The sequence below is a fragment of the Antechinus flavipes genome, chromosome X (genome assembly GCF_016432865.1).
Source record: "Antechinus flavipes isolate AdamAnt ecotype Samford, QLD, Australia chromosome X, AdamAnt_v2, whole genome shotgun sequence".
Classification (NCBI taxonomy): Eukaryota; Metazoa; Chordata; class Mammalia; order Dasyuromorphia; family Dasyuridae; genus Antechinus; species Antechinus flavipes.
In genome coordinates, this window is record NC_067404.1 from 2,385,267 (window position 1) to 2,406,469 (window position 21,203).

Below are 21,203 nucleotides of genomic sequence, written 5' to 3' on the forward strand. Positions count from 1 at the left end.
TAGTTTAGCATTGATTTAATCCTACAACAAATAATGGTTTCTTAGTGATATAATGATTGGAGTATACTCAGTGTGGGGCATATAAGCGAGAAGCTCTCAGGGCCAAAGAGACTCTGGGAGATTGAGAAGCCAGGATTCAGTTGGGCAGAATGAAGGAAGACACAGAAGAAGTGGCAGGCTGTCCTGTGGAGAACACTGAAACCAAGATCCAGAAGCCTGCTAGAAAACTAGCTGAGCCCGAAGTGAAGGAGATAAGACTTTGAAGGAGCCAATAAAGGATTTGGACTTTAATACTTGGCTGCATTTGGGGTGATAACTGAAGTGAAAAGAAGACTGCCTCCAGAAGTCCCCCCCAAGAAACCTGCTCCCAGAGAATATTACATTTTAGAGAAGAATATTACATGGCTCCTTGAAATATTTTTTTCCTTGACTTAGTATTTCTGGAATTTGGCTATTATGTTCCTTTGAGTTTTCAGAGGTTACTGCTAGATTCTTTTAATGTCTATTTTACAGTTTTTCTTTGTTAATTTCTTTTTGATTATGGCTTTCAGGCAGTCCAATGATTCTTAAGTTATGTCTCCTAAATTAATTTTCAAGATCAGTTTTTTTAGTGAGATATTTTACATTTACCTTTTTTTTAACCTTTTGATTTTGGTTGATTCTTGATGTATCATAGAATTATTAGATTTCAATTCTATGTTTGTGGCAGCCCTCTTTGTAGTGGCCAGAAACTGAAAACTGAGTAGATGCCCATCAATTGGAGAATGACTGAATAAATTGTGGTATATGACTATTATGGAATATTATTGTTTGGTAAGAAATGACCAGCAGGAGGATTTCAGAGAAGCCTGGAGAGACCTACATGAACTGATGCTGAGTGAAATGAGCAGGACCAGGAGATCATCATATACTTCAACAATGATACTATATAATGATCAATTCTGATGGACGTGGCCCTCTTCAATAATGAAGATGAACCAAATCCGTTCCAATAGGGCAGTAATGAACTGAACCAGCTATGCCCAGCGAAAGAACTCTGAGAGATGACTATGAACCACTATATAGAATTCCCAATCCTTCTATTTTTGTCCGCCTGCATTTTTTATTTCCTTCACAGGCTAATTGTACACTATTTCAAAGTCTGATTCTTTATGTACAGCAAAATAACTGTTTGGACATATACATTTATATTGTATTTAATTTATACTTTAACATATTTAACATGTATTGGCCAACTTGCCATCTGGGGGAGGGGGTGGGGGGAAGGAGGGGAAAAATTGGAACAAAAGGTTTGGCAACTGTCAATGCTGTAAAATTACCCATACCTATAACTTATAAATAAAAAGCTATAATAAAAAAAAGATTTCAATTCTAATCTTGAATTGAATTCTCAATTCTAATTTTGAAGGAATTTTTTTTTCAGGTTGCTTTTGTGCCTTCTTTTCCACTTAACCAATTCTTACTTTTAAAAAAGTTGATTTCTTTTTTCCAAGTTGTTGACTCTGTTTCTATGATTCTTTGCATCACTTTCATTTCTTTTCCCAATTTTTTTCTACCTTTCTTATTTAATTTATACTCCTTTTTTGAGCTCTTTGATGAATTCTCTTGGGTCTGAGACTAATTTTGACTTTTCTTTGTTGCTTTATCAATAGGTATTTTGATATTGCTCTCCTCTTCTGAGTTTGTGTCTTAATCTTTTTTGTCATTATAATAACTTTTTATGATCACATTCTTTTTTTGCTGTTTTTTGCTCATCTTTTCCAGCTTTTTTCCTTTTAAATTTAAGCTCGGATCCTGGGGTGGAAGGGAAACTATCCCAAGCTTCTTGTACCAGGGCCCTGGCTATTTGCCTGGTGTTGCACTGGTGTTGTTCTGAGGCTCACTGGCGACCTTTGTGTCTTGTGCTGCTTGGAGGTGCTGGAGGCCATAGAGGTCAGGCAGCTTATCTGGTAATACACTGAGGCATGGGGCAGAGCTTCCGGCACTGTTTTCTGTTCCCCCCTGCTGCCCTAAGGTAATGGGGGGTGTCTGCCCATTCACTTGGCTATGTTGAGGTCCTGATGTCGGTTTTTGCCTGCTTTGGCTGCACTGGTGTTCAGGACTTCACACTGACTTGCTGAGACAGGGCCTGCTGCCAGCTTGCTGGGATGCTTCCTGTCTGGACTGAAATCACCTTTTACCATATATAAACAGACCTTTCTTATAGACCTTCCAAGTTTCTTGGATTCAAAGATCACCCCATCTTTTTGCTGGTTCTGTCATTCCAAAATTTATTTTAGGATGCTATTTCATACTTGGTTCAAGGTAAATATAGGAGAGTTAAGGCAATCGCCTGCTTATTCCACCATCTTGGATCCTGGAAGTCTTCTACTTCTTACATTATGGTGTCTTGCCCTGATCTTGGTAGAATAATGTAAGAACCACTTGTCTATACATATCTTGTCTTGGAGATAAAGGCATGTTTTTCTTCCACAATGCGCAATTTGGGTGGTATTACTGTTTTTTTTTTTTTTTGTTGTTTTTCTTCTTCAACCAAATTATCCTTCCCTTTGATGTAGTTGCATTACTAATTCTTTATTCTTTTTTTAAAAAATTAATAATCTAGCCTGTCTCAGGCATTGTTCTGGGCTCTAGGGATAGAAATAGAATAAATGAAATGATTTCTGTTCACAAAATCCAACACATACTGTTTGTGTACCTGAGGGAGTTGATATGTCTGACTTCCATCACTGAGAAGTCATTACAGAAATGTATGCCATTATTTGATAGCAGGGCCTGGGATGCAAGTGGGAGTGGCTCAGTGCAGCCCATCTCTGCAGGTTTCCACAAGGCAGAGCCCATGGACTCTTCCTGCACCAGAAGACTCCCATATATTCTCAGGCCTAGTGTGTTGTTCCCATCGGCTGGTTGGGGGTGGAGTCAATTGATGAACTGCTAATTTCTTAAGAAACTAAGTGCTTTGGTACTGGAGGGGTCCTGGCATAGTAATCTGTGAAACTTGTCCAAAAAAACTGACATGTGATGTAGGTGGACTAGCTGTTTAGAAAGGACAATTTTAGAGACACATGAAGTGCTCACTTTGTCATCCCTAAGTCTCTCTACCACTGACATGTAAATTCCACTTGTTCACTATAATGTAGTTGGAAAGGCCTCTGGTTTGGGATTTGGAGCCAGCAAGCCTGGCTTACTGCCCAGTTCCTCCCTTGGCCCTCCTTTCCTTCTGTGTCTAGGCTGAATTAGTATTGTGGGGGGAGGGTGTGGAGGATAATCTGGACAGAAACTCCACAAATTTGGGGTCACTAACCTGGGACTGACTCCAGGAAGAATGAAGCACACTCTGAATACCTTTCATCCCTACTCCCTTTTTTTTCTAAAATAACAGAAAAATTTATGTCTGAGGCTTATTAAAGGGAGATGGGGGAGGAGGGCATTAGACAAAGTCTATGCAGCAGAAGATCCCAATAGAAACCCACAGGCCAGTTCATGCATTCTCCACTGGAATTATAGGGACTGGCTGGGGAGGAGGGCTGAAGATGTGCATTATGTACTATTGTGCTCCTCTCCTTTCAGTTCATCTGGATTCTATCTTGACCAGATTCTCTCATTTTTGTTCTGAAGGAGAGGATTTAGAGGGTGCAGGATGCTGGCAAAGTCTCTGCAAATGGAGAGGATTCAAAATCCTGAAGGAGAGGCTTTAGGGAGGAGTCCCTCAGACTTAGAAGTCCAGGATAAGGATTAATACAGTGTCCAGTAGTGTCAGCTGGTCTCAATCATGAGTTGCCATGGTCACTGGTCCATTTCCAAGGAAATGCAAAATCCTGCTGAATCTCATGCTAGCTCCTCATCAGATTTGTATTATGATCTCTCAGCCAGTAGGAAAAGTGGACTTCTTCTCCACTTTGCTATAAACAGCCAGGTGGACACAATCCTAAATTTCCAGATACTACAAAGCAATATGAGCTATTCATACATATCTATATACATGTATGGGGGTAAGGGAGGAGAGAGAGATAGAAACAGAGAGACAGGGAGAGAAGCTAATTAAAAAACAGGATGTATAAAAAGTTCTGTAAACCAGCATGGTGACAAGACTTAAATCAGGAGAAGAAACATATGTGCCATCCATCATGCTAGTGAAAGATTTACTGATGGCCTTCTGCCATTAAATATCAGCCCAACTGTATGGCTTTTTTTTTTTTTTTCCTTGCTGAGGCAATTGGAATTAAATGACTTGCCCAAGATCACACAGTTAGGAAGAGTTAAGTGTCTGAGGTCAAATTTGAACTCAGGTCCTCCTGAATTCAGGGTTGGTGCTCTATCTGCTGTGCCCACCAGCTGTCCTGCATGACTCAAATCTTGAATTACCCAAGAAAGTGTCTGAACAATAGGGAATGCTATGTAGGTCATAAGGGCTTTAAGGATTTCAAACCACCTTTCATATGCCACATGGTAAGTAAAGGATAAGGTTTAAAAGACAGTAACACAGAAATAGTTTAGAAGAAACTCAAAATAATTACTTAAAAGATTTAACTCCATGAGCAATATAGAGAATTTAAAAAATGACAATATGGCTTTATGCATATAATCAAAGAATAAAAGTCAAGAAGAATAAAAATAAGTGAGGAATACAATCCATTTTAGTAAATGAAATTTAGAAACTCACGAATAAGATGTTGAAGAGAAGAGGAAAGGGAATTTTTATTTATACTGTTTAATTGCAATAAAAGAAGGGGAGAATTTAATAACTAGATAAAAAGAATGAAAAAAACTGAATAAAATTCTAAAACCAGGGAAAGGGAAAACAAACTGGACAGAGAGAAGAAAGTGATAGAAAGAAAACTAATGAAAATTGGATCACTTTAAAAAAGATTTACCTGAAATAATGAGAGAGTTTTGTATTTAGGGAGTAAGGTTTAAAAAAAAAAAAAAGCCTGATCAGAAAAAAAAAGAAATATTAGAGACAAATGAAGAAAAATGCAAATCTGACTCTCATAACTTCAAATGTATATGGATTAAAATATTCAATTAGAGAAGTGTGACAGATTGGATAAGAAAACAAAACCTCACAATGTTGATTAAAATAAACATTTTAAAAATTGAGACATTGACACAATAAAGAAAAGGGACTAGAAAAAGTAGTGCTCACAAAAAAAAAAAAAGAAAAAAAGTAGCATTTACAATCATGTTGTATGACAAAGCATAAATAAATAATTGAAACATTAAATGTTTTAAAAGTACATAAGGCTGAAAGGAATCAGAGACAACAAACTAATGTCAATCTACATTAAAATTCTCTACTCCAAGTTCCTTAGCATCTAAATTAATAAAATAAACTTTAACTTAACTACAAGAATATATAGACAGTAACACAACAGTGGCAGGAAATGTCAATGTCCTCTCAACTTTAGGTAAATGTAAAAGATAAACAAAAAGAAAAATATAGGAATGAACAAATTGTTGGAAAATAAAAGCTAAAAGATGTATGGTTTCTTCTAATGGGACAGCTGTATTTCCACAGGACATGGAATGCTTACAAAAAGGTTTTACAGAGATATTGCCAACAGATGTAAAAATGCAGAAATACTAAACAGATTCCTTATAGAACATAATAAAATGAAAATAATAACCAACTCAAGGAACATAAACAAGAGACAGAGATCAAAATTGAGATGACAATGACATACGAAATGAGTGGGTCATTTAATATATCACAGAAACAATAATTATGCAAAAGAAAATGATAATGCTGAAATAACATACCAATATTTCTGGGGTGCAGATAAAGCAGTTCCCAAAGGAAAAGTCATGTACTTAAAATATATATTAACAAAATAGAAAAAGGGAAGAGTAATAACTTAAATATTTATTGGAAAAAACCAAACCAAAAAATAAGCAAATCTAAAATAGCATAAAAGAAAAGATATTCAAAACTAGAGATGAAATAAAATGAAAAGAAAAATATATAGAAATAATAAATAAAAATATAAGCTAGTTTTCTGAAAAAAACCTGTAAAATTGATAAACTTTAGCCAATCTAAAAAGAGAGCAGAAAATCAAATCAACATAATAGCAAAAAATTAAGGTGAAATCACAACAAAACTAAAGGAAGAGAAAAAATAATCAGACTATTGTAAACAGTTAAATGCTAACAAAATGGAGAAGACAAAAAAGTAGAATATCTTCAAAAGTATAAAATACCTAAATAAATGTTATGTTGTATCATTGTTGCCATTCTCTTTAGTGAAATTATTGTTTCTATTATTTGTTCTTTGACTCACTTAATCTTTAGCACTAGAAAATTTACTTCTCAATTAATTTTGCTTTTGCTTTAAAGCAAAATAGATTCTGCTTCAAACCCTTATTTTAACTCTGTTTCTTTCTTTTCAAGTGTTCGTCTTCTGAACAACATATTGTTGAATTTTGGTTTCTAATTCATTTTACTGTCTGCTTGCATTTTATGAGTGAGTTCATCCCATTCAAATTCAGTTATGATTACTATGTATTTCCCTCTATCCTATTTTCTTCTGTTTATACTCTTCTCTCTCTTTTTACCCTCCCTATCCTCAAAAATCTGTTTTGCTTCAGACCACTGTCTCCTTTGATAGGCCCTCTCTTTTAAAGTCCTTTCTTTTCTCTTACCTCTTTCCCTCCTCCTTCCCTGTTGGGTAGCACTGGTTTCTACACCCAACTGAATGTAAGTTTGAGTATAGTTCTAGATTTATCAATGTCTGTCTGCCTATCTATTTATCGACCTACCTATTCATCTACCTTCTCATTTGTCCTTCATTTTTGAAGAGAATCAGTGAGATCACAGGGTGATATCTTGACGAGTATAAATTGGATTTAAGTGAGGCAAAGTTGCACAAAGTCATCAGCCTTATATCCCAAAGAGATCATAAAGGAGGGAAAGGGACCCACATGTGCAAGAATGTTTGTGGCAACCCTCTTTGTAGTGGCCAGAAACTGGAAACTGAGTGGATGCCTGTCAATTGGAGAATGGTTGAGTAAATTGTGGTATATGAATGTTACGGAATATTATTGTTTGGTAAGAAATGACCTGCAGGATGATTTCAGAAAGATCTGGAGAGACTTACATGAACTGATGCTGAGTGAAATGAGCAGGACCAGGAAGGAGATCATTATATACTTCAACAACAGTACTATATGATGACCAATTCTGATGGACCTGGCCGTCCTCAGCAATGAGATGAACCAAATCAGTTCCAATAGAGCAGTAATGAACTGAACCAGCTACACCCAGGGAAAGAACTCTGGGAGATGACTAAGAACCACTACATAGAATTCCCCAACCCTCTATTTTTTGTCTGCTGCATTTTTTATTTCCTTCACAGGCTAATTGTACACTATTTCAAAGTCTGATTCTTTATGTACAGCAAAATAACTGTTTGGATATGTATACATATATTGCATTTAACTTACACTTTAACATATTTAACATGTATTGGTCAACCTGCCATCTGGGGGAGGGAGTGAGGGGAAGGAGGAGAAAAGTTGGAACAAAAGGTTTGGCAATTGTCAGCGCTGAAAAATTACCCATGCGTATATCTTGTAAATAAAAAGCTATTAAAAACAAAAACAAAAAATCAATGTCATCAGCCTCTTTCTTCCCAAATCACTGAAGTCCAGTAGTAAGATAAAAGTCAAGATAACTGACAATGGCCTGGGATGCAGTGGATGACTTTGATGTTTTTAATATCTGAGCAAGGTTCAGCCAATTTGTGTAGATGATTTTACTGGGGTGTGGCCACTGTACATGCTACAGTTCCTTGAAGTCACAGGTGAGAGTTGAATGCTAAGTGGATAACAAAAGTGAGTGAGCAACCCTAAAAAGGTGTTGATAAACCTTCACACCAGAGGTGCTAGTCCTATAAGGTATTAACTTTCCTATAAGTCAAATGATTTGCAGCACATAGATATCAGAGGAAAAAATTGAATTTTAAATTTTGTCCTATTACAGGTCCAGTGCTCAGAATCATTCAACTGTTTTTCTACCAAGGAGGACTGCCTTTGCCTGGGAAGTGTTTGGGAAAATTGGTTAATAAATGTATGTTAAATGAATCAAAGTGACTTAAGAGGTGCAAGCAGTGGGATTACAAAGGACAAAATAGCTCCTCTATTAAAGGAACATAAATTCTATTCAAGGAGGGGAAAAGAAAGAGGGAAGAATTTTTTCTTACTATTTTTTCAAACGATTTTGTTTTTAAGTCAGCCCTAATCTCTAGTCACACTAGGCATTGTGGTCTCATACCTTTCCTATAGCCTCTCCTTCTTTTCAGTTACCAATCCTTGTCAACTTCACACCCTCCACAATATCTTCTGTACTCATCCTTTTCTGTCTGCTCACAAGGATTTTATTGTATCTTACTTCAAGAATCACATCACCCATGTGGGCCCCCATTGTTGTTAATACTCTCCATCTTCTGTATCTCCATGGCTATATATAAAGCTCTGTGTGTGTGTGTGTGTGTGTGTGTGTGTGTACATACATATATACAGCTATATATGTATGTATGCATATGTGTGTATTCTTTTCTTTTTGAAACAATTCCAATGTGAGGTTCAGGCATTGCCCACCATTCCCCCTTACACCCTTTTCCCCTTCCACTGTAAAAGCCATTCTGCATTAATAATGGAGGAGATAAGTAAACATGTACAAACAAGCTATATATAGGACTAATGTGGCACAATTAAGAGGGGATAGAGAGATAATATTATAATTAAGGGGAATTAGTCTTCCTATAGAACAGGAATGGGGAATTTTTTTTCTGCCAAGGGCCATTTGGATATTTATAACATCATTTGTAGGCGGTACAAAATTATCAATTTATAGAACTCAAATAATAGGAGGTTGTTATCTCTAGCTTTCAACTCACCATAACCTGTGGCTGTTTTAGCAAATTATTTTGTGGGCCTTATACAGCCCTTGGGCTGGAGGTTCCTGATCTATATAGACTCCTAACTACACTAATAATGATAAAGATCTTAGAAGTTACATATATTATCTTTCCCTTTGGGAATGTTAACAGTTTAATCTTGTTAAGTTCCTTATGATTCCTCTTTCATGTTTACCTTTTTATGCTTCTTTTGAGGCTTGTGTTTAAATGTCAAATATTCTGTTCATCTGAGATCTTTTCATCAGGAATATTTGAAAATTTTCTGTTATTAAATGTTCATTTCTTCCCCTGAAGGATAATACTCCATTTTGCTGAATAGGTGATTCTTCATTGTAATCCTAGCTCTCTTGTCTTCAAGAATATCTCATTCCCATCTCTCTATATCTCTATGTCTCTATAGTAAACGTTGCTAAATCCGACATTATTCTGACTAGTCTGACTCCATGATATTTAAATATTTTCTTTCTGGATGTTTACAATATTTTTTCTTTGACTCAAGAGTTTTGGAATTTGGCTATAATATTCCAGGTTACAATGTAATTTTCATTTTGGGGATCTCTTTCAGGAGGTGATTATTGGATTCTTTCAATTTCTATTTTGCCCTTTGTTTTTAAATTATATGGGCTGTGTTCCTCTACAATTTCTTGAAATATGATGTCTATCTCCTTTTTTAGACCATGGCTTTCAGGTAGTCCAATAATTAAAAAAAATAAATTCATCATTTATTTTTAACATTCTTTTCTTTTTTAATTTTGAGTTCCAAATTCTCTCCTTCCCCACCAACCTTTCCCCACTCACTGGGAAGACAAATAAAATGCAATCAATTATGTATGTGAAATCATTCAAAACATATTTCCTTATTACTAATGTAACAAAAACAAATAGAAAGGGAGAAAATTTGGACTTAGAGTTTATCAGTTCTTTCCTTGGAGATGGGTAGCATTTTTTCATCATGAGTGAATCCTTTAGAATTGCCTTGGATAATTGTATTGATCAGAGTAGTCAAGTCTTTTGCAAATAATAATCATTGCAACATCACTGTTATTGTTTACAATAATCTTCCTCTTCTTTTACTTCACTTTTATTCAGCTCATATAGATCTAACAATGGTTTTGTTGTTGCTGTTTTTCTTTCTTTTTTTTTGAAACCATTCCCCCTTATTGTTTTTTATGACACAAATATATTTCATCACAATCACATTCTACAACTTGTTAAGCTTTTCTCCAATTAATGAGAATCCCCACAATATTCATTTCTCTGCCATCAGAGAAAGATCTACTATAAATACATATGAGTATACACATACATACACACACACACACACACACACACACACACACACACACATCCCTTCCCTTTTTTAAAAAAAAATATCTTTGGAATACAGACTTAATCATGGTATTACTGGGTCAAAGAATATGCACAGTTTTATAGCCCTTTTGGGATAATGCCAAGTTCTTCTCCAGAATGATTGGAGCAGTTCACAACTCCACTAATAATTTATTAGCCTACCTCGTTTTTTTCCTTATTGCCTCAAGCATTTGTCATTTGTGATTAAATGTGAGGTGGTTTCTCAGAATCATTTTAATTTTTAATTTCTCCAAGAAATAGTAATTTAGAACATTTTTCATATGACTATAGCTTTGATTTTTTTCTTCTGAAAATACCTGTTCTTATCTTTTGGCCATTTTATCAATTGGGGAATAGTTCTTATTTTTATAAATTTTACTCAGTTCTCTACATACTTGAAAAATGAGGCTTTTATTAGAGAAAATTGCTGTAAAATTTTTTGATATTATTTAATTTTCTAGGGCAGTTTTTAGCAAAACATAGTTTCCCTGATTCTCTCTCTTAATTAGATCTATTTTTCCTTTTGCTTTGTCTGAGATCATTATTGTTATGCTTGCTTTTGTTTTTAACTAGCTCAAACATTAAATTCTGCTCTAGCCCTCCAACTCCATGTGTGTCTTTCTGGTTCAAATATGCCTCTTGTAGACAATATATTGTTGCTATCTGTTTCTATTTTATGACTGAGTTCATCCCATTCATAAAGTTATAATTACAGTATATTTCCCTCTATCCTATTTTTTTGTTTATCCTTCTCTCTTTTTATCATGTCTCCCCTCAAATACCTATTTTGCTTCTGAGCACTGCCTCCTTCATCTGCTTTTTTTCCTCCCTACTATATTGATTATCCTTTCCCCTATTTGAACAAATTTTGATGAAGGAGAGGTTCATGCGTTGCATGACCCCCAATTTCCTTCTCCATGATTAAAAACTATTCCTTTCATATGTGAGAAATTTTGCCTCATTTTACTTTTCTTTCCCCTTTCCCTGTTGTATTTATCTTTCTTCATTTTTTTCAAGATTATACTGATATACTTCTGATCTCTGATTTACATAGACTCCTTGTAATTGCCCTAATAATGATAAAGTTTTTAGGAGGCACATGTATCATTTAGGAATTCTGATTTTAAAAATTCCAATTTTCTTCCATAAGCTTTTGGACCTCCTTTTTTATTTGGCCAATTTTTCTTTTAAAGGAATTTTTTTTCTTCTTCAGTGAATGTGTTTCTTACTATTAAGCCAATTCTGTTTTTTAAGATGTTATAATTTTTGTGCCTCTTTTTACCAAAATGTTAATTGTCTTTTCATATTGTCAATTGTCAAATTGCCATTTTTTTGCATTTTGTTTCTTTTTAACATTTTTTTCTTCTACCATTCTTACATCTTTCTTAAACTCTCAAGACTTCTTATACAGCTTGGTTCAAATTAACATTTTTCTTTAAGACTATGGTTGTAGCTGTTTTCACATTGTTTCATTGTGAGTTTATGTCTTGGTCTTCCCTGCCACCATGGTAGATTTTTATCCTTAAGTTTTTTTTGTCTCAATTTTCTAGTTCAAGCCAGTTTCCTATCTTTGAACTTTAATATGTTAGATAGAGTCGGGCTTTCTTGAATTGGGGGAGGGGTGTGCACTGTTCCAAGTGTCAGGATTTTTTTTTTTTTTTTGCCCTACTGCTTTCACAACTAATTCTGGGATTCTCTTAAGTTTTCAATGCTTCCAAGGTGGTGTCATTCAGAGAAAGATGTTATCCCTACTCTTCTAGTCTGTGCTTTGGTCCTTATCAAAGTGAGAATCCTATTCCCTTTGTGATCACAAATGCTAGCACTTCTCTCTATCCTGGAATTACAACCCAGAACTGAGAAATAAGCAATAGAGAGAATCACCAGAACTCAAACCCATGCCTTATTCCAGCACAAAAGTGTCATAAAATTTCTGACAAGTTGTCCGATCCATTTATACTGTGTGGTGTAATCCTCTGAAATTACTGCTGCTTTCACTGCTGCCTCTGAGGCGTAGAGTTGGTGCTATTACTGTACTGTATTCCCAGGCAACCCCTAACTCAATGTCAATCACATACCTCTTATTATCTCCTAAGTTGTCTTAGGCTTGAAAAAAAATGACATCAGCTTTTTTTTTTTTTTTTTTTTTTGTTATACTACTCTATAAATTATTTTGAAGAACACATCGGGAAAGTTAGGGTTGACCGCTCCCTCTTCCCTGCCATTTTATGTTGGTGCCATCTCTAAGTTGGGGATTTTTGGCATCTTGCAGGCCACAGCCAGAACTGTTTAGTGACACTCTACCTCTGCCTGTAAGAATAGTGTTAACCTTTAACTATAACTCAAATGCCTCATTTCATCTCCACCCTAAACAAACATATTGGAATTAGAACCACCCCTCCAATTTGGCAGAGGTGTAATTGGGATGAAATGATCATCCCATTGTTCATATTGTGGTCAATTTGGGTGGGAGCAATATAGCAAATAAATTCAAGGATGGAATCATCGGATGGCAGGACACTGTTTGGTGCTTTAGTTACAAGAGGCCCCTTCTGTAGGATAAGAAGCAGGTAGAGAGGGGCTCCACAGGGTCTGTAAGAGGCTGGGGAGGGTGCATCAATTTCGCTATTTCCTCTTGTTGGCCTTCCTGCCTAAGGGAATAGCCAACACGATAAACCTGAAAGGGAAGGGAATTTCTGCATTCAGCCTCTAGACCCAGAGCTCTGAGTTTTCAGGAACTATGTGATAAAAACCACATGGAAACTAATGCAGCTGGTGGCTGTGGAAGTGAAGGGATTTCTTCTGAGGGATGGGTGGCTGATAGGACTATGACCCTATGACAAGATACAGTTTCCATTGAGATCAGGACTGAATGATGAGAAAGGAAAGTGAGAGGGAACAGTGAGCCAGGGATCTGAAATTCCCAGTAGTGTTGGAAAGTTCCAGCTTATCCCATTACTGTTCTAGGGAGAAGGGTGGTGACCACTTGCCTGGAAGGAGTGAGGGGTGGGTGAGCTGGGATGATTGTAGAAGTTGAAAGGGAGATTGATGAGGCCCTGGAACCCTGAATCTCCCCTGAGGGTGTGCTCTAATGGAACTAAAGTGGATAATTTTTCCACAATTGATTTACATAGACTAGGGGACACACATACATGGACAAGCAAACAATGAGACAAGATTTTCAAGAAGAGCCAAAGTCCTAGATCAAGTGGTCCCTTAGGCTTTGCTAGACTATACTGTTCCCACCAGGTAGGGTGGCTCTGAATGCCCAGTGCCAGCTTCCTGGTTTGAGCCAGGAGACCACCTCACCCAGGAGTTTGCCCTTTCTGGTTTGATCTGAACCCAGAGTTCTCTCTGATGTCTGTGCTCCCTGGCCTCGGGGAAGAGAGGCTACTCCAGTCTGGGCTCCTTCTCCCCTTCTTCTCCAGGCTGGTGCCCTAACTCCCCCAGCTCTGAAGGCCTGTGCCCTGTCTGCAAGGGTGGAAACAAGGTGCTTTCTTGCCCTCTGCCCCACACCACCTCCCTCCCAGCAGTTTGGCCATCACTGAGGAGGGCCAACTATCTTCCTTCTCCGGGGTCCTCTTATCAATGCTTTGCAGAAGTCTAAGGGTTTAGCTTGGGAACTGTGCCAGGTTGCAAAGGAGGTGTGGAACCGATTCTAGAAGAGCCTGCAAGGAAGGACCTTTCCTGATCTGGTGTCTCTAGGTTGACTGTGGAAATGCAACGTTTTAGAGATGGACTAGTGGCCTTTTTCTAGGCTTTCAACCCCATCCCAGATGGTCACTGCATTTTTGGTCCTATGCCAAGGTAACCAAGGAAATCTGGCTCTTCTCTCCTTGGCATAAGAATGATAAGGCTTTAAGATGTATCACTCACAAACATAAATGTTCCCTTAGAGAAGTGCTTCTCAAAGTTTTTGGTTTCACAACCCCTTTATACTTTAAAAAATTAAGACACAAACTGCTTTTTAAAAAAAATGTGGGTTAGACCAATGGAAATTTACTACATTAGAAAAGAAATCTGATAAAATTTTAAGATATGCATTTATTAATTTATTGTAAAATGACAATGATAAATCCATTATATATTAACATCAAATAGATCATATACATCTCACAGCTATAGATAGGAGATATTGTCTTAACCAAAGAAGAGATAGAAGTAATTTAAAAATTAAAACAGATAACTCTGATTATGTGAAACTGAAGTTTCTACACTGACAAAATGAATGCACCTAGGGATAACAAGAGAAGTGGCTGAAGGGGGAAAAAATCTTGGTATTAAATTTCTCTGCTAAGGGTTTGGTATTATGTGTGTGTGTATGTATGCGTACACATATATATGTATACACACATATATACATACACACACATATAGAAAATAAAACATATATGTATATATATATATATATATAAATCTTATATATATATATATATATATATATATAATAGTCATTCTCCAATAGATAAGTGGTCAAAGGATGTGAACAAACAGGTCTCAAAGAATTTCAAAGGATTCATAAGCATATGAAAGAATGGTGAAAATTACTTATCAAAAGAAAAATGCAAATCAAAAGGACCTTGAGGTCCTCACACTCTGCAAATTGAAAAAAAAAATGGCAATGGTCAATGTTAAAGGGGTTGTTGATGGTTAGGCACACTAATACATTGTTGGTGGAGCTGTGAAATGGTACCACCACTTTGGAAAGCAATTTGGAATTATGTAAAAATAGTGACTGAGATGTCCATAACCTTTGAACCAGAGACTCCTATTACTGAGCTCATACCCCAGGGAAAGGGCAGTGAGGTGACGCTATAGATAGAAAGCTGGGCCTGAAGTCAGGGAGACTCATCTCCCTGAGTTCAACTCTGGCCTCAGATACCTCTTAGCTGCGTGACCCTGGGCAAGTCACTTTATCCTATTTGCCTCAGTTTCCTCATCTGTAAAATGATTTGGAAAAGGAAATGGCAAACCACTCCAGTATCTCTGCAAAGAAAATCCTAACTGGGGTCACAAAGAGTCAAGCACAACTGAAACGACTGAACAACATTACCACCCCAGGGAAGCTATATAATAACAAAGTCTTCATATACACCAAAATCTTTATAGCAGCAATTTTTATGACAGCAAAGAATTGGAAAGAAAGTAGATGCCCATCTACTGAAGAATGGTTTAACAAATTGTGATACACAAATATAATGAAAAATTACTCATGAAGTAGGAACCTCATGAAGAGGTTCTGAAGTCCTCAAGTCTGGACTATTATACAATAGCCAGCACTGGGGCTACCTATCAAACCCATCAAATGAAACAATCAAAATTATTGGGAAAAAATGAGGTGTGTGATACATACAGAGAAGCATGGGAAGACCTACCTGCATAAGCAGAGCCAAGAAAATAATATACACAATAACTACAATAATGTAAATAAAAACAATACACTCCAAAAAAGATCAAAAGTGAATATAAAAAAATTATAAAGATCAAGCATAACTTGAATGAAGAGATATGAGAAGACAGCCCCAAACCATCCCTGTTTAGGATGTGGGAGGTTCACAGGTATTCTACATTGTACAAGTTTCTGGACTTTTTCAATGTTTCCATCAGTTACACTATTTTTTTTTTCTCTTTAAAATAATACTATTTGTTAGATGGCATGGCTCTTTGGAAGGGGAGGGGAAAAGTTACTGGAGAAACCTATGATGAGACAGACATCAATACAAACTTATTTTAAAAAAAGAAAAGGAAAATAATTTACATTTTTCTTGCAACAGTATTGTTTTCCTTTGTAAGTCTTGTACATTTTATCTGATGCATTTCATAACATTATTTTGAGAAGGGGACCCCCAGGCTTCAGCAGAACTCCCCAGGGACCCCACAGTACCACAGACAGGTAAGAGACCCTGTTTTACAGCAACTAGGGAGAAACAAAGCAAAACCCAACCCATGCAAAGAGAAGGTCAGAGCCTTCTATGAAGTCAGCCTGGGTCTTCTCTGTCTCGATTGCCCTGCCACTGCAGGAGGCTCCCCTTGCATCCTGCTGGTGAAGCTATCCCCGTCTGTCCAGGCTTGAGCATGGCTGGAATACTGCAGTGAAGGCTTCTTTCAGTCTTGAATCAACCTCCTGCCTAAGAAGCTTGAATGCTTGCTGGAGGTCCAGTGAACAAGTGTCCCCTCAGTCATGGCCCTTTCAGCACCTGGCTTCCCGGGCCTTCCCCACAGTTAGTGGTCAGTGAGATTGAGAGTCAAGATGCTTTCATGAAGCACTTCTTGCTCACCAGATCTGGAGATCAAAGGTGACCTGTGTCCTGGGATTATTATCCCAAGTCCTGCCCAGACTGAGGAGCTGGATCCCCAGAGCCTGGCTGTTTCCTTCCCTCAGGGCTCTAAGCTTAGCCTTGAGATATCAGGGATATCATTCTAAGGCTGCTGAGCTTAAGCTTCCCCAGTAGTGGGTTTCTTCCCTCCCACCATGATTACCAATTGATAATTAGTCAGCCTCAACTGATTAGCTCTTAGAAAGGTGTAATGATTATGGTGGCAGACTTGAAAAGTTATGTGTATTTCCCCTAATCCCCTCTCTCCCCCATCCCACCCCCACCCCCCAATCTGTAACACACACACTGGCCCTCCAGTGACATCCAGATTCCAGGAAAAAGAGGGCTCAAGTGTGGAGAGTCCGAGTGACATACTCACAGGTCCTTGAAGTCCTCCTTGCTGTAGTCCACAGGAGGCTGTCCTTATGGAAAAATGTCAATTCCCATGGGTACAATCGCCATGAAGCACATGGTTCTCAGATCTGATTTTTCCAGTTCTGTTGTCTTCTCCCACATTCCCAAAGGACTAGACCTCTCCAAATGGAGGTGCCCTACACTTTTCCATTTTACTATATCCCAAAGGACACTCATTTTGTTTTTCTCTCCTTAGAAGGAAAACAAAATATCCTCCCTTGCCAATCTGCCTTTTACTAGACAGGAAATCCCTATGGTTCTAGCTGAGAGGCTCCCCACTTTAGTCTCATTCTCAACTCCTCCTTGGTATTCACCCCATAAAGTCAATCTGTAGCCAAGTTTTTCCTTCCTAGCTTCATAAGATCTCTCCACAGCATGTCCCTTTTTCAATCATATAGCTTACACCTCATGAAGAGGTTCTGAAGTCCTCAAGTCTGGACTATTATACAATAGCCAGCACTGGGGCTACCTATCAAACCCATCAAATGAAACAACCAAGCATTAAAAAAACAAACAAACAAACAACAAAAAAAAATGCAGGTTGTTTAATGGTGACGTAATGTCACACGTAATGATTTGATTTTGTTTTTTGTTTTTTACAATGAAAAAATGTAGCCTTTACAATCCTCAAGGAAAAAAAAAAGCAAGAAGTATTTAAGAAAAAATCCTCAGGATAACCTGAACATAACAATTCAATGTAACAAAACCAAAAAAGTCAAGATAAGGTTTGATTTCAAAATGTCAATAAAAATGCAAAAAGGTGTAATGCAACAGGTGTTCAACTTATAAGTCTAAATAGGCACCATTAAAAAAAAAAAAAAAAAAAGGCGGGGAGAAGCAAACATTTCAATTTTCTCCAGAATACATATCCCTGAACTAAATGCTCTGAATTGTAACCAACTAGTAATCAATTGGTGGGAACAGAAATTTCTAACTCACCTTATAATGGCCCTTCCCATTTCCCTTCCCACTTTGCAATTTGAGAATGTAGGTGGAGGGGAAGAAATCAAAACAAGGTTCCCACAGCTGCTGCTATTTGGCCTAGAAAACAATTCTGCAAATATTCAAGAAAGCCCAAGGCAAATAACACAAGTTTTCCACTCTAATCTCTACTGAAAAATTAAAAACTGAGATCTGCAATTTACTACATAAAACTGCACCCATGATCAGAGTAACCTTTTTAGAATTATATTAGGGCTCACCAGAAATTATGTTTGTACCTTTAGCCTTTATCCAGGAAAAGAGATTCAGTTCAGATTAAGTTACAGCCAAACTTTAGATACTATCCATCTAGTTGGATAGGTGTCTGGAATTGCTGGGTTGCCTTGAGCAGGTGAAAACTAAACAACAGTGTATATATAACTCCACAGGAAGCAAAAGGGCTGAGGAAAGGTATGGCCTGTTAAATCTCCCCAGCTTCAGGCTCTTCAGAGCTCCTTCTGTCTTCTGAACGGCCATTAGCACTCTCATAGGACCGTTTCTTATGTTTTGTCTCTCTGTCCCGAGGTGACCTCGAGCTCCTGTCTTTGTCACGTGATGTTAGATCTTGGTCTCGGAAGGACCTCTCTTTATCTCCAGAATACCTTTCTTTTGAGGATCTTCTCTTGGACTGCTCTCTGCTCCGGTCTCTGGAGCTATGCCTGCTTCTCTGGTGGCTGCGGCTGCTGGAGCGTGACCTGTGACGATGCCGTTTCTCATGAGACTTGGATCTAGTTCTCTTCCTTTCTTGGGAAGTAGACCGAGACTGATGTCTCCTATGCTCCCGGGATCGAGATCTTTTGGGATTCTTGCTATGTGATCTGGATCTTCTCAACTTCTCCCTTTCTTCTCTCTCTCTCTCTTCTCTGCGCTTCAGGCGTTCCTGATTTCTTTTCTCTTGCTTCTCGGCCACAACTCTCTTTAGCTCTTGAAGCTTCTCTCTTATCTCAATAAATCCCAGATGCAGTTTCCCCCCAAAATGGTCGGCTAGTCGCCTGTCATTGTCATGAAGACCCAAATAAGCAGAACATACTTCACAAACTCGAAGTTTCTGTTGTTGGAAGCTGGAAGCCGGCATGGAATTCCGGTAGACCTCTTCTGCCTCTCTTTTCTTTGCTCGGGCTTTTTCTACTTCGTCCATCACTTTCTGGGACTCTTCCACATTCCCTTCAGCTCCCAGCTGCTCTACTTTGGCTAGTAACTTGCCAATTTCCTCATTAAGTTCATGGACACGTTCAGCTTTGGCTGCCACTTCGGCGCTAATCTCTTCCTGAGTCTCTGCTAGCCTTTTCTTAGCCACTTCGGTTCTCCTATCACAATCTGCAATGAATGACTGCAGATGGTCCATGGCATCGAGCTCAAAGAAAAAGTCCTGTTCTTTGGAGGCGATTTCATAATCTGCTCTCAAAGCCAGATCATGGACCTTCAGACACTCTCCCAGGTCCATCCTGGTTCCAGAAAGAACATCATGAGGACAGCAGTTGAGAAGGTGGCTCTTGCAGACTCTGTCATCGCTGAATTTGATTCGCTGGCGGGTAGTGTCTCCGTCCCGGGAGGTGCCCATCAGCTGGTCCAGCATAGCACGCATCTGGGCGTGCGCGGACATGGCGGCGGCGGCTTAGAGAGCGAGCGACCCGGCGGGGTGAAGAGAGAACTAGAGCGCTGCCGGCCCTCTCAGGGCTAGGGGGCGGTGGGGAGGAGGGGGTGAGGTGATGTCGCCGCTGCGACCGCCGCCTCCGGGAGTGTAGTGAAGGGCCGGGGGGCTGAGGGAAAGGGAGAGAGTCCGGGCGGAGGCTCGTCCTTACTTCGATGTCTGAGAGAAGGCAGCAACCTCGTCTTCCGACTCTGGTTCGCTCGCGCTCCGTCAGTCTCCCGCAGCAGAAAGGGCACGGGCCAAACAGGAAGGCGCCGCCACCGCCGCCGCTGCCGCCACCCTCCCGAAGCCGTCAACCTCCCCCCCCCCACCCCACCCCCCCGCCAGGAGCTGACGCCGCCGCTCGCCGCCACCGTCGCCGCCTACAAGAGCGCGCACGCTTCTCGCGCTCACTCATTTCCCGCGGGGACTCCACCAATCGGCGCTCACTCCCAGTACCTCCGCCCGCCCCCGCCGGGGAGGCGTTCCGACTCCCTAGTACAGTGTTCTTAAAGGCAAGGTAAGGTGGAAGTTGTTCCAAGGAGGTTCTTTCATGGTGCTTCCGAATTCAAACCCACGCCCACTCTGAGGTAGTCCGGGCAGCATTTAGGGTTAGGGTTTCCCTTGTCGTCCAGATGGAACTGCCAGGAGAAAATTATGCCTTGCTGACATTCACATTAGCTCCTCTGTAAGCACCACAGATGCATTGTCCACGATTGTATTCGAGACTGAGAAACCGAGTCCCAAAGGCATCCTGACTCCCGCGTTCTTTCTTACTCTGTCCACAGCCCAGCAGCCATACAAAGAACGAGTTGGGGGGTGGAGAGGGGTGCTTTTGGTTTTTTATCTCTTATGGAAATTGATTTCCAATAGACTGTCCTTTTACCTTTTCGTGATGTTACTGCTGTCTCCACCTGTTCTCAGATGTGTGGGACCAGGTTTTTTTACTAGGAGAAGATACAGTTGCACCAGACTGACATATAGAATTTATTCCAAAAATATCAGGGTGCTTGTGCTCCCAATGTCACTCTAAGACCTTCCCCATGCACATGTATTGAATATAAGTTGTTTCAGGGCTAGGATCCTTGCGAACTCCACCATCTTTAGTGCCACAGGGAAGATTTTTATAGTTTTTAGTATGTCTCATAAGTGAGGCGGTTTTGGAAATCCTTTCCTTCTTCCTTTTCGCCAAAGGCAGAACTAAGCTAAAGGACACACATCCGTTTTCAATTTGCAAGCCTTTAACTTTTATAAGAAAATTTAATTAGTGTTTGCATAAAAACACCAACGCATAATTCCCTGGCTATTGTTTTGCTTACCTATGCCCTTCTCCATATAGTTGCTTTCTAACTGCCAAAGGGCATGAAGAAAGTGGTGGGAAGCTCAACTACTTGAAATTCATGTTTCACTTCTACGGTAAAGCTTTATTGTGGGTGAGGCTAGGGAAGTGATTTAATCGTCAGCTCATAATTAGACTTACCAGTCTAAAACAAAAACTAGGTTGTTGTCAGATAATACATGCTAAAAAGATAACCTGTCCTGACAATATTCACCTCCTATTGGCCTCATGAAGCCAGAATAAACCTTCTTTAAAAAGAA

General features: G+C 38.9%; 1 protein-coding gene across 1 annotated transcript; it reads right to left on the bottom strand.

Moving 5' to 3' along the window:
• Positions 1–17,523: 17,523 nt before the first annotated feature.
• Positions 17,524–20,120, bottom strand: LOC127542883 (putative RNA-binding protein Luc7-like 2). The gene has a single exon (XM_051968776.1). It carries the CDS (start codon positions 19,575–19,577, stop codon positions 18,396–18,398), a length of 1,182 nt encoding a protein of 393 aa, XP_051824736.1. The 5' UTR covers positions 19,578–20,120; the 3' UTR covers positions 17,524–18,395.
• Positions 20,121–21,203: the final 1,083 nt, after the last annotated feature.

Coding starts and splice junctions, on each gene's coding strand:
- LOC127542883 (XM_051968776.1), bottom strand. CDS start 19,577: ATGTCCGCGCACGCCCAGATGCGTGCTATGCTGGACCAGCTGATGGGC.